This window comes from Plectropomus leopardus, chromosome 14, assembly GCF_008729295.1.
Source record: "Plectropomus leopardus isolate mb chromosome 14, YSFRI_Pleo_2.0, whole genome shotgun sequence".
NCBI classification, from domain to species: Eukaryota; Metazoa; Chordata; class Actinopteri; order Perciformes; family Serranidae; genus Plectropomus; species Plectropomus leopardus.
Window position 1 is genome coordinate 22,675,406 of NC_056476.1, and position 14,016 is coordinate 22,689,421.

General features: G+C 39.4%; 2 protein-coding genes across 3 annotated transcripts; one reads left to right on the top strand and one right to left on the bottom strand.

The window, feature by feature from the left end:
- Positions 1-793: 793 nt before the first annotated feature.
- On the top strand, positions 794-3,479 carry mtres1 (mitochondrial transcription rescue factor 1). Its single transcript, XM_042501493.1, has 4 exons — positions 794-1,098; positions 2,132-2,594; positions 2,875-2,947; positions 3,046-3,479. The coding sequence occupies exons 1-4, from the start codon at positions 1,080-1,082 to the stop codon at positions 3,226-3,228; spliced, it is 738 nt and encodes a 245-aa protein (XP_042357427.1). The 5' UTR covers positions 794-1,079; the 3' UTR covers positions 3,229-3,479.
- A 668-nt stretch (positions 3,480-4,147) lies between these two features.
- Positions 4,148-9,599, bottom strand: bend3 (BEN domain containing 3). Of its 2 annotated transcripts, XM_042500798.1 has the most exons (5): positions 9,443-9,599; positions 9,121-9,190; positions 7,911-7,965; positions 7,038-7,216; positions 4,148-6,899 (listed from the first exon to the last, which is right to left on the bottom strand). In XM_042500798.1, the coding sequence occupies exons 3-5, from the start codon at positions 7,960-7,962 to the stop codon at positions 4,668-4,670; spliced, it is 2,463 nt and encodes an 820-aa protein (XP_042356732.1). In that variant the 5' UTR covers positions 7,963-7,965; positions 9,121-9,190; positions 9,443-9,599; the 3' UTR covers positions 4,148-4,667. The 2 variants fall into 2 exon arrangements, with proteins under 2 accessions (XP_042356732.1, XP_042356731.1); XM_042500797.1 differs by lacking the exon at positions 9,121-9,190.
- Positions 9,600-14,016: the final 4,417 nt, after the last annotated feature.

Genomic DNA, 14,016 nt, shown 5'->3' on the forward strand with positions numbered 1-14,016 from the left:
AAACTGAAACATGGTTATTATGAAGTTATGTATGAAGGGAAGGTCATGCATTTTCCCAAGTCACTAAGAGAAACTTAAAGTAAAATATCTGTAGCTCCAGAAAGGGTCATGATTTAAAAAAAAAAAAAAAAAAACAACGTAAGTTGCACACCAGTCACTCCCTACTCTGAAAAATAAAGTACAGTCCCTCATCAAAAGAAAATAAGCTATAAAACTATCTATTACGTTGCATGAAAATAAATAAGGCTAAAGGTTGATAATGATAATGTTTCTTTGTATGGACCTTTTCACAGCAAACATTTTGACCTGTCATAGAAGGAAAAGCACAGATAAAACTGATAACATCAATAATGGCTCAGTTTCATTAAGTTTCCCAATAAGCTATTCCAGTGAGCCAGCATGCACAATATCAGGATCTCAAGTGAAATGCAGCCATCATCAGTGTTGATAAATACACCTGTTCATTTCACAATATGAAAAGTTAACATACATGCAGTGAAAAAGGTCTATTGTACATGCTGGCTCACTGTGGCACTGTCATGACCTACCGGGACATCTGAATAGAGTAAAGCCATCGTTAATAATACCAGCGATTTTCCTTCTATGACAAGTCATGTTGTTATTAATGTTTACACCTGTCCTTTTTCCTGTCAAAATGTCTGCTGTGAAAAACTTCTATTTACTTGCTAGTTTGACTTTGGTATCCTGTATTATTTATTTATTTATTAATTCTGGCTCAATTACTATCAAGATTTGAGTATTGGCTGCTCTAACGTTGTTGCTGGTAAAGAGATAGACAAAGAAAGGCTGACATAGTGTGACGGATTGCTCTGCCATTTGTGATAAACATATAACTAGTACTGAATTTGGAAAGTGTCATGCTACAATAAAAAGAAATGCTGATAAAGTCTGACTGTTATGTATAAAAAACATTAAAACTCACAGTGTTGTTTGACGTCCTCTGAACAGCTGGGTCCGGTAATGTCGTCCTCCTCCGGTGCTGTAGGTGGCAGCACATTTATAGCAGCTGGTGAACAAATAACCCGGTCAGAAGTACCGACGAAGAACTGTAGCAGGCTATGAAAGGTTACTCTATAGGTGAGTGGACTATAACTCTGAATGCGCGTTAACAACTCCATGTTTAACTTTTGGCGACCAAGTGAAACAGGCGATACTTTCTTTTAGTTAGCAAGCTCGCGGTGTGTTGCACGTGGACGGAAATAATGACTCCACGAGCTCCCTGAAGGAAAGTAAAGCTAGCTAGCTAGCAGCCGTATCTGCTTCAGCTCGGTTTAAACTTCAGCCTGAAAAATGTCCAACCCAATCAAGCAGAGACACCATTTGCATAAAGGTACAAAAACAGCAACTAATGTTAAAAGCCAGAATAATATACTCAATAACTATTGTAGCGCTACCTTTCAAATCTTTGTTGTTGGCTGAAGACGAGTAGAAATAACTGTCAACACAAAAACATCACTTCCGGAAGGGGAAAAAAAAAACCAATTTAATATAAATAGTTAACCCAGCTTTGTGCATTTCATGTGATCATTGTTTACACAATAATTATCACAAAATTGGAAAATTAAAAAAAATTATTGAATGTAAATAAATGTATTATTACATGACAAACTGGGGCTAGAAACAACATGAGGCTTTTACTTTGAAGGGTTTTGATTTTGTTGGATAGTGTTGCAGACTATAATCCAAAGAGTTTTAACTTTCTCTTTACAAAGGTGCTTGAACAATCGAACAATAAAGTTTGATGTGTATCAAATTTAATTACACTTTTTTGTATGAATAGTTAAATTATATATTAAAATAGAACATTATAAGAAAGCAAGTCTAAAATATTAATCTTAATAATTTATTCTTGACCTTGTAAACTAGCAGTTAACATATTATTTTAAGAGGAAATTTACAACATAGACTCCTGGTGGCAATAGCTCACTCAATTATTGTGAAGCCTTGACTCTTGATGCTGAGTGTATATTTTTTATTTTAATAATTCAGTCTGTTAGCAGATATTGTTGATACCACAAACATTTTGATATATATTGACTTGTATACTTAAATTTTCATAGAAAGCTCAGTAATTGAGCACAATTCTTCCTAACCGTCTATGTCTTTCTAGTGACTGGGTGGAGTGCCAACATGCAGAGTTTGGTGGTGCGGGCACTTGCCATGAGGCAGCTAGGACAGCTGAACCCCCGCCACCTGCTGGCTGCAGGATACGGATTGAGGCAGGCTGAATGGTGTCCCAGGACCATCCACACTCGCCAGCTGTGGGGCTGCTCGGCTTTCCCAGCACTTGGCTGTCACAGGCCGGCTCTCCGTGGCAGAGACATTGTCAGGAGTTGGTCTGTCCAACATCTGAGGTTTAAAGGCAACAAGAAGAAAGGTGCTGCTAGGAAAGCACAGGAGGACGAGGAGGAGGATGAGGAAGATAAGGATACAAAAGACCCCGAGGACAGTGATTATGAAGATGAGGTGGATGAGGACCCAAATCTACCAAAAGACTATAAAGATATGGAAAAATATGTGCAGTCCTTTCGTTATGATGTCATCATGAAAGCCGGCCTGGACTTGGCACGCAAGTAAGTTACTGCCTGCTGGCTGCCCTCACAGCTTTGCATGCCATTTTTTTTCCAAACAAACAAATATTAATGCTGTCCTAGCTAAATAGATTGCAGTTTTTGTACGACATATTGGTTGACAGTCATAGTTTTACTAACTATAATACTATCAGTGTCATGTTAGTATTTGGGGAAGTTTTATTGCATAAACATGTTGAAATGTAACTTCTTATCAGTAGGGATTTTAAATCCCTCTCCTTTTTTGAACTCAAGTGCAAACTATTTTTTTATCCTTCAACAGTAAAATTGAGGATGCCTTCTATAGTAACAAGCTCAGGCTAAATGGACACAAACTCATCAAGAAAAGTAAATCGGTGAGTGATGCTACATGTTACACATACCTACCCTAAATTTTTAAGTCTTTCCACTTGTGTATTTTCCCCTCATTTGTCATATTTCTGTTTTTATTTAGGTGAAAGTTGGGGACGCCTTGGACCTGGTACTGTCGGAGAACCAAGAAACAAACACTGTTACTCTTATGAGAGTCATCCTCCGGAAGGTTTTGGGAGAATCTAGTGACAAAGAAAAATACAAAGTTGCCGTCAGGCGTTGGAAATTTTTAGAGCTTCCCAAAAGTGAGGCCTTCAAGCAATGAACAATAGGACAGTTTTGACGACCACTTTTCAGGGAAGGCAACAACTCCTGCAGAAATGAATTTCAACAAAAGAGTGACATTTGAATATGGTCTCCAAACAAGTCGGATCTAGAATGGATTACTGATAAACGGTTTTATGTAAAGGTTAACAGTTCTCAGCGGTTGTAGATATTAAAGAGTTGGTTGTGAGAAAATGTTTATCTTTCCCCAGCTATACTGTGAGACTCCTCCAATAAAGGCGCACTTTGGCATTTTGAGATCATCCTGTCTGAATGGCCTGGCCGAATAAGAGCAAATGATGATGATGATTTCTTAAAGGTTAATGAGGTTTCATCAGAATCATTAACTTTGTGGTATGTTTGGCAATTCCTAATATCTTTTTCATTAGCATATTTTTATTGGGGCAAAAATATAAAATTAGCTCTAGTTCTTAAATCAGTTTGGTTCAGAACTCTTGGTGCAGGTGTGGCTCAGAGGTAGAGCGGCTCATCCTCTAATTGGAAGGTCAGCACTTCGATTCCCGGCTCCCCCGGGCAACATGTCTTAGTATCCTTGGGCAAGATACTGAAACCCAAATTGCTCCTGATGTCACGTCATCGGAGTGTGAATGCGTGTGAATGGTTACTGAGTCCATTTGGATCTGCGGTGCTATCTAGGGAACCAGCCCACATCTCCACCAGTTTCTAACAGAGCCACCAACTTTTTTGAGTTCTGAACCAAGTTACTTTTGGTTGCAATGTGGGTCAAAATTAGGTGAGGGGAACCAGAACAGAACCTGTTCCATGTTCGTGGAACAATGGTATGTGTGTAAAACTAAAGTCAATATCCAATAAGTCCAGGTTAGATACGTCAACAGAAACAGTTTAGTGCCATAATGTAAAACAGTCCAATTATATGTTGTATTTATAATTGTGATTTTATTAGAAATAGGTTATCATGATCCATTGTCATGTTAAATTGTCTTTATAATATAAACTTCTATAAGAAGGCTTAACATAAGCACATTGTTATTAAAACAGTGGTGGCACAATGCTACATCAGTAACTGCAACGGAAATATATCACATCATTGTGATTCATTTCTATCCATAGAGCAAATTTGTGATCTATGCTATTAGCTACTATCGTTGTTATTGTTTTTAAGGCTACAACATTTATCAACAAAGTATGTTAGGTAAGCTATGACAGTTTTGGCTTATAAATAGAAGCAGTTTTAACTCTTTCTCCATCGATAATAAGACTACATAAGCTACAACATCTACTGCTGTAGTCAAAAGGTAAAATATGACTAAGAGAATAGTACTGAAGAAACTCATAACAGCTTGGCTTCATCCTACATAGGACAGATTGAAAAAGTTCAACAATGCGGTTTCAGCTTATATACTGTGCAATTATTTTTTTAATTCAACAGAGGTGTATTGTAACTAAAAAGTACTGTAACTAGGACACAGTGCTTGACCTCTTGGCCTTCTTAAGAATGTCACACTTCTTTCGATTGGGGCGCCGGCAGCGTTCGTCGATGCTTGGCACACATTCATAGTGCCACACTTCCTCCATCTTATCCACAGGATACACTGCTTCCACGTAGTGACGAATCAATCGCAGGCGGACAGGATCAAGCTGCTTCTTGTTGCAAGCCCCTGAATGGTTGTACTGCAGCCGCAGGTTCTCCTGGGTGAAGAGCTCAGGGAAGAGTCGCACCAACAGGCGGGCAGCAAAGTTCCCAACAGAGAGACTCTGCTGGACGATTTCCCGTACCTCAGTGTCTGAGAGCAGGTAGATGGAAGGTACAGGGAATTCGGGCTTGGATACAGTCAGTTCGTCCAGGGGAATTTTACAAAAGTCTTTGCTACTTTTCTCAGGAGGTAAGGAGGGAACATCTGGGTCCTCCCTAATGCTATCTGGATTGAACTGGTTCAGCTGGCAAAGAAAGTCCTGCTCTGACTCTTGACCGTACACTTTGCGCTGCTGCAGGTAGGATCGCCTCTGCTCTGTGTCACGTCTCCTGCACCTCTCATCAAGCTTACCCACAAATTCCAACATCCACACTCTGTCATTCTTGGCTCGAGAGTAGACCAACTGCACATAGTGACGGATCAGATTTACACGAATGGGGTCGAGCTGTTTCTTACCAAGAGAACCGCTGCAGTTGTACTGCTTCCGTGTGTTCTCATGGGTAAAGAGCTCTGGGAACATGAGCACCAGCAGCCGAGATGCAAAATTCCCAATGGACAAGCTACATTCATAGTTGCTCTTCAGCTGCTCCCTGGACAAGAGGTACTCCTGGGGAACAGTAAAGTCAGGAAGAGGAATCTCTAGATTGTCAAAATCCACAGGTGTAAGCAGCGACTTTTTGGACTTGCGACTTGGCTTTTCGTAATCACCCACCTCTGGAACCTTAATAATAGAAACTTCTTCAGGAAGGCTGGCCAGGTCATAGCTCTCGTCGTTGATATTGTCAGGTTCACTCCCATTCCCGTTACTGTGAGGACCCTCAAGAGCATCCTCCATGTGCTGAATGCACACCTGAAGCCAGCTGTCCTCAGGCACATCGGGAAAATTAGCTTCCATATACTTTCTTATTATTTCCACCTTGTCTGAGTCCAGAATTAGCTGTCCCACGCTACTGTAACTGCTGGAGCCTTCTGGCAATTTCCCCTCCTCAAAAACCTCAGGGAAGAGACGATGCATAAGAAAAATGACAAAGTCCTCAGGTGATGAAAACTCATCCAGCTCCTCTGTGGCTTGTGTATTAAGAGCAAGGTCTGACACAGCCAGGCTGTTCTGCTGGTTATCTAAAGAGACGTGCTCCTCCTGGCCCTGCTCGTTAATGAAATGATAGGTTTGAGGATGCTCAGCCTTTATCCCAGCACCTGCGATTGTCTGCTTCCTGAGCAGCCGAGCGCTCTCCATGTCCCTCTGCGCCCAAAAGCGATTGAACAAGTCATTAATCTGAAGGAGGCATTCTTCCTGCCAGACGCTGTTGTTCTTGACCGAAGGGTAGCATACCTCAACATAGTTACGGATCAGCTGCAGATGTAGAGACTCCAGCGTTCTCTTGCTTGCCATGCATTCGTGAGAGCACTCCCTGGCTTTGAACAGCTCCGGGAAGAGATGCACAAGCAGACGACACCCAAGCTCCCCTGCACTGGATGTCTGCTCCATCAGCTGATTCAATTCTTCACTCGTTAGCAGATATTCAGGAGGCGGCTGGAACTCTGTCACCATCTCTGCTGGTTTGATCTGCTTCTTTATTCGCATGACTTCAAGGGTCAACAAGTCCACTTTGCTATGCAGTTGTGTCATGCTTGAATTGAGGGTATTGAGGATGAGAAACATTTTCTCAATCAGTGGATAAAGGCTAGAATCTGTCGAGGAAGCTTGACCTAAAGGGTCTATGGTGGCAAGGGTCTCCAATGGGCCATTTTCCTCCGAACTTTGGAGCTTGGATGAGAGGATACTGCTGTAGTTGAGCTGATTCGCTGCACCATGACTGGCCTGCTGCTCCAGACTTGGGGTATTCCTCTTCTCTGAGATCCTGTGGGAGATGCTGAAGAGAGGCTTTCTGTAGGAGACTCTGGGTTTCTGCTGGACGTAACTTCTTTTCTCTCCAGTTGTGGTGAGGCAAAGAGGCTCATGTCTGCTGCTCTCATCTATCAGGTGCCGCCTCATCTAAACAGAGCAAATGACATTTAAAACACATATAGACTGTAAGAGACACATAAATGTATGCAACAAGTAGAAACTGCACTTTGATTGTGTTGTACACTAATGTTTAAAGTTACATAAAAGAGTCTGAGGTCAGCTTACCTCACCAGAGACTCTGGCTCTCTTGCTGCTGGTGGACTGGTTTGTGTAAGGGCCCATCTCTGCAGATGACCGTTTCCCAGCCTCAGTGGCTCTGGGAGATCCTTCTCCGAGTCCTTCAGGTCGCTCACAAATGGCAAAGTCTTCTGATTCCTCCTTGACATCCTGGACATGCTTGTGTTCTGCAAAAAAAGAGATTCACGTTTTCTTTGTAAATGTTTTCTGTTTCACATTTAACAATACATTTGAATGACAACAGTGAAAATATTGAAATGGACATCACATAATCAGACATCTTTATTTCTTCACCACATCACGATTGATATGTCTCTTACAAAGATGCAGTTGACTCACATATATTTAATGATTATAATTTAATTCTGGTGTCTGAATATTTGTTTGTGGTTTTTAAGCTTGAAAACATTTAGTAATTGTTGGTAGAAACATGTCTTGCTATGCTATACTCAAAACATTTTTTAAAGCTTTTGTTTGTAGGATTTGGTGGCATCTAGCAGTGAGGATGAAAAACTAAAACTTCATCCATGTGCCAAGCACTTAGCAGAACTATGATGGCCAGTGCAAAAATGTGAATGGCCCTGTCTAGAGCCGGTGTCTGATTTGACTGTTCCGGGCTACCGTAGAAACAACACAGCAAACTCTGTGAAAGAGGACCCATTTCATATGTAGATATAACTGGTCCATTTTAAGATAACAAAAGCACAACAATTCAAATTTTCAGGTGATTATAAACTACTGAAAAAAAAAACAGTTCTGAATGTTATAAACCATTTCCGCCAACAGATCCTGAACACTGGAACTTCAAATTAAAAAGTTAGTTACTGTTGCAGGTACACAGATACAGGTTGCAGATGTTACCTTTTTCAAGCATCGCTTCATCTGAAACTTCTCCATGCTCAGAGGAATTCATAGCCTAGAAAAATAAATCACAAACATATGAAGTTGCTGAAAAAATCTACATACAAAATCTACATCGAAAAAATATACATTGTGTACTATTAAGTCAACATACATGATATGACAGCAGAACTATATTATGAACATACTGTATTTGTTTGTTATTGTGATTTCTACTCATGTATATATTGTGTTGAACATTGTAACAATGCAGTTTTATCTTACATACTAGTTTTGTACATGTACATGTAATGTAGCATGAGGCTCATATTTTTAGATTTTAACACACTTTACATACTCAAGATATTATACATATTTTACTTTTTAATATTTTGCATACTAATTGAAAGGTAATGCTGTACATATTTTTATTGTTCAATTTTACTTATTTCTTATTTTCATACTTATTTATACTTTCTACAGTTCTCTACACTTAACATCAGAGCAGCTTTCCCTCTGGATCAATACGGAAAAAATATTTGTGATTATTAAACAATTAGTCGACTAATTGAGTCCTTTGACAAAAAGTAACTAAAAAACAGTTTTGATAACCAATTAATCACTGAAGTATTTTTATAGCAAAAATAACCAGTTCCAAATGTCAATATTTTCCTGCTTTCTGTTATTGTCAGTAGGTAGGGATTTGGACTATTGGTCTTGACAAAACAAGACATTTAAAGACATTACAATGCAGTCTGGGATCTTGTGATCTGTGCTTTTGACTATTTGTTCAAGACTACATGCTTCATCAAGAAATAAACTGAAATGATATTGAAAGTAACTTCTTATTAGTTGCAGCCCGAGGTGACAGACTGAAGCACCAGACTAACCCTTAACAATCAATAAGTTCTAATTATAATACCAAAAATGTTTTTTAATGCTTAACGGATACACAAATAGCACATAGTTATATACTGTATGTATAAAAGTACACTCTGTGAAGGCATTTATAAATTCTAAACTATTCATTTCAGATGTGGTAGCTGGTATGCTACCATTATGACAAAAAGCATGTGACCAGCTGCAGCCAGGCACATTAACTCGTGTTCTGCTAAAGCTCGCGCACTGCCAGGAAGGTTAGACTGATGAAATCGATTGTAATGCCAACTATTTTTTAAAAAAACTAGGTACAATGTCTCTTCCAGAGGCTCTGCTGTGCATGCCACCATACTTGAGTTGCCTCCTGGCTCTCCCCCAGCCTTTATTAACCAGCCACTTCCTCATTCTTCCGCCCATGAACCCTTGAACCAAAACACAACACAAATCAGCTGTGTGACTCGAACTCCTCACAAAGCCCCGCCACAAACTTGTCATTTCAACAATAGCACCGCTCATTAGGAATATTAACGCGCGGGGTTGTTTCAGCTGTGCAACATTTTGTTTGTGAATTTTAATGACGCGGCAATGTTTGCGTGGACCGAGTCCCCCCCTCCTGCTGCTCTGACTCTTGTTAAATTAACGGTAAACGCACGCGACCGGCGATTTGAGCTCACCTTTACGAGTCCATGCAATCCTTTAGGACTGTTGACGGCGTGTTGGACATGTCTGCGGACTATCACGACGGTGTATTTGCAGGTAATTGTTGTTCTTGTTGTTGATATTTTTTTTCTCGCTCGGCTTCTGTGCTTTCTCGCGTGACGTGACGGGGCGCGCGCCTGCTGTGTCACTTCCGCACAGCTGTGGAGAGAGAGGAGAAAAATAAACCAAGAATGCAACAGTTATAATACCATTTAAATAAAAAATGTTGTCGTCGAAGTCACGTTATAATGTCATAAATCTTGTAAAAAAAAAATATTTTTTTAAAGTATTTAATTAGAGCTGTCTTTATGTTGAGCCTCACGTGAGAGGCTGGAGTGGTGCAGCTGGGTCTGTTTACATAAAGTGTTGAATTTTATTAGCTTAGCTGCATACCGTTTTTGTCCCAGTGCTAATGTCCTCCTTTGATTGTCTTGAAATATAAACGCTACACCCGTTTATTGCGTACACACATAAAATCAATGGTGGATGCATTTTTATAGGGTACAGTTAGTTAAATCGCCTACATCTTATAAAATAGCTAGAATCAGCTTCTCCTTGGCCAACAACATTAAAATGTTGGCACGTTAATTCACCACTAATAACTATATGTTTGTCCACAATATCAAAAATATAACTCTGACAAAGGACATTTTATCTAAATAATGGGTACTTTTATATTTCCGTCTACTTTAATTAATACCCGGATGTTTTGAGTGCAAACTCTTTACTTGCAAAAGGTATTTTTATTTATTTATTTTATAAGACATAAGCTTTGATGTTTTCTTATACTACTACTACTGATTGCTTGGGAGGTTTGTTGACATTGTTAAATATCATATGAGTGACATATTAATTAATTAGTTATCATATGAGTTCCTGTATGTTGTGATTTCACCATAATAATCATGTAGTAACTTTATTTGAAAATACAACATAGTTAAAATTTCTGTGCCATACCTTATCATAAGTGTTGCTATTATGGTGTATTTATTATCTTGAGTTATAGTAATTGGTGCTGAGTAGAGAAGCAAAACAGCCAAGCCCTTTTTTGCATTGTGGTTTTTAGGTCTGTGAAACCAACATGCATTAACAGGAGAATAAACTCTTCAGGTTACTCAAGACTCATCGTCAGTAGTCATTATTGGACATCAGTGTACTTCACACGTAGCTACAAAATATGAGCTTTGCAAAAAAAAAAAACTTTTACACAGTCTCCAGTCTTAGAAGTTGTTTAGTAAACCAAAACCAGAAGTAGGTAGGAGTGACACCTCTTGTTGCATTCATAATCTCTGTTCACCTTGAACTACAGAGCCCTCATTGTATGGGCAACATCGCCCTCAAGTGGAAAGAAACTGGAACAATAATTTTCTCTGAGCATCTGATCAACCTTGAGCTCCTGGACTGTAGGTAAACAAAGAGGACATCAACAGTTTAAATAGCACAGACTCTACATACACGTCACATGAGGACGTGGCAGCATTTCTCAAACAACACACTTCCTCCATCATAATTAGATTTATATTGTGTTTTTGATGACACATTGGATGTTGATTGTCTCCTCTAAATATACCTTGGGACTGATTTTTAGAGATGACCCTGTCATGTACATAGTTTCTCAAAACTATGTATTTTTGAAGGTAGTGGTCTGTAAATGATATATCAATTCCTGTCCTGTTGTACTGCAGATTCAGACACAATTTGAGAGTTTTGATTTTAAAACCTTATGCTTTTTCAAAAAATAGATAAAAAAAAAAAATCAGTAAAAAAGCTCTAATGGATACTGGGTTTGGCGACTTCTGTGGGATGCATACTTATGTTGTGGAAAGGCCACACAATATATTGCAAAATGCATTGTGAAAGGAGACACTATTGCACCAAGCAGTAACCTCTGAGGCAGAAAAACAAAGCCAATGCGGTAATGCCTAAAATTGCACTTCTTCTAATGGCCACTTGAGGCTGGCTCAAAAAACAACTTTTCCATGTGAAAATGTCCAACTTTACAGCAGAAATATGTTGACAGCCTGGTACAAAAAAAAATACTTTGTCTATATAGCTAATTTAAACATCCATGACAACTGTACATGGAATTTTTTTTTATATGTCACCATTTACATTTTATTATGGCCCAAAGTTACAGATATTTAAGAGCGGGGCCACTTGAGTGACAAGCTGTCTGCCAATAGCAGCCTTAGCTTCCAGGCATATCCAGTCCTCGCCCCTCCACAGCTCCAGACTCTCGTCCAAATGTGGTCCCTTCTGGCTTCAAAAAAAAAAACAAGATGGCCACAGATTCAAAACAGCAGTCCACAAACCAATGGGCGACGTCAAGGTACCTACGTCCATAAATTATACAGTCTATGTATTGCACTCTGTGATTTTTTGTGTCAGCTGATTGAGTTTCAGTGAAAAAAATGCACTTTAAAATGAAACTATCATTTAAAATTTTTTTATCATAGCTTTTTGTGTTAAGTTTAGTGTTCAATTTGTTGAATAAAAGAATGTAGGATCTTATTTCCTTTTGTTATTCATTCAACAAATAATTTGTTGTATGTCAGCAATAAACTGAAAGCAGCAATAAAGTGAAAAAAAAACCTGTTAATTTATTACAAGTTGTTGTGGTATTCAACAACATCATTGCATATTTTCCTCATATCAGCCCTGAAAAGACAACCGTCAGAACTATACTGGTGTGCGTGCACCACATACTGGAGTGTGCACAAAAAGCTCTGATGTTAGGGATTTTGACTTTTCATCCTCTCTGGCAACACATATCCTCAAATTACAGCTGACAGTCTGTACATCAATAATCACAGTATCATATGACGTGAAGTTCAAACAATACAGAGTCAAAACTTTAGAAATTGCATCTCTGTGATATTAACTTGGCCGCTTGAAAGCGACTCAGTGAAAGGATGAATAACAGAGGAAAATTATTTGGAGTTATACCATACTGTTGCAATCGAGGGGAAATTCTAATTTGCCATGAAGCAGAGCTGGTTACTCGAGCTGGTTAACTGTTTTCCTCTGGTTAACAGGAACTTCAGTCAGTGAGAGATGAACGTAAGACCTCACTGCTATAATTCTGTCTTAATCATTGGCCATTTCATGCACTCACTAGCACCCAATGTTCTGTTCCCAGCCGCAAATATGTCAATACGGAGATGATATAACAAGACAATGTGTGGCTGGTGTGGTTCTCATTATTCGACTAATGAGCTGTCTCCATGGCAGTCTGATCTGTCAGCCAATGAAGCGAGCAGGCCCAGTGCAGGGGGAAGCACGGCCCAGGGTCAGCCAGGCGACGGCTCGCGACGAGGGGCCGGCGTGCGGCACTTAACACCGGGAAGAGCTCGTTAAAGTGTCATTTTTGGCCAATATGCTCGTCTGTGTCGAGGAGGCCAATCAGCCATACTGTTCCCATCGCAGCAGAATGACTTTAATCCATCACCGTCAGCTATATGATGATATTAGCAGGTGTTTACTGAGAGGCCATTCAGGAGAAGACGAATGGAGGCTCTAATATCACTTCACAGTCAGATTCACTCAGTCATTTTACATACTGGCTTATTCCTAATAGGGTCACGGGGGCTGCGAGGAAGCTTCCCAGCATGCACGGAGGCAGGGAAACACCATGGCCAAGGCATCAGTCCATCACTGGGTTTAAACTGACATACAATCACAGTTATACACATACTATATATAAGACTCTGACCTTTATGTCTCTATGGTAATTTGAAATTTAGCTGTATTTCCTTAATTTTGTGAATTTGTTGCAACTTAAAAATGACAACTTGAATCATGTTTGTTCTAAGTGTTAGAAACTTCAGTAAACCAATTTAGTCTGATTAACTTGGTCATGGCAAAAAGGATTTTGCCAGTGATTAAGTTAGGAGATCTGTTTTATTGATATAGTATGCAATCTTCAGAACAAAGATGAACTGACCAGGGACAAAGGGAAACACACAGATGTATATACACAGGGAACTAATCAGGAGAACGAGACACAGCTGGGGTAGGTGGACACAGGGAAAAGGAGAGAAATACAGGGACTGGTTAACAGTCGAAGTTGTGGCAGGGAATACAAGGGTGGAGCAGACTAAAACAGAACAGGTGTGCAGGGAAGACTGGTAACAGGGGAGGGAAAACGAGACTGATAAAAGACAGGTGTGATAGAAAACAGGAAGGAAACAGACAAAGGCGGGGAGAACTAATGCTTTGCTCATTCAAAGTGAAGTTGGAATTTCCCAGTTGAAATTTCTGAGTTCCAAGCGTTCAGGCACACGACACCAAACATAAAGAAAAAACAGGGCCGCCTCCTTATATTTTAATGATATATTAATATTTAATACTATTATAAATAAATGGGCTAATAATAAATACTAATAATATGATACTAAATACTAATATTGTGACATCAATTTACATGCAGAACAAGTTTTACTATATGATAGTAGATGTATTATTTTAATTGAATACATGCAAGTCTACTTCATGTTGCCTTTTAGTTGATTTTCTACCATTGTATTATCATGGCCTCCATGGATGCTAC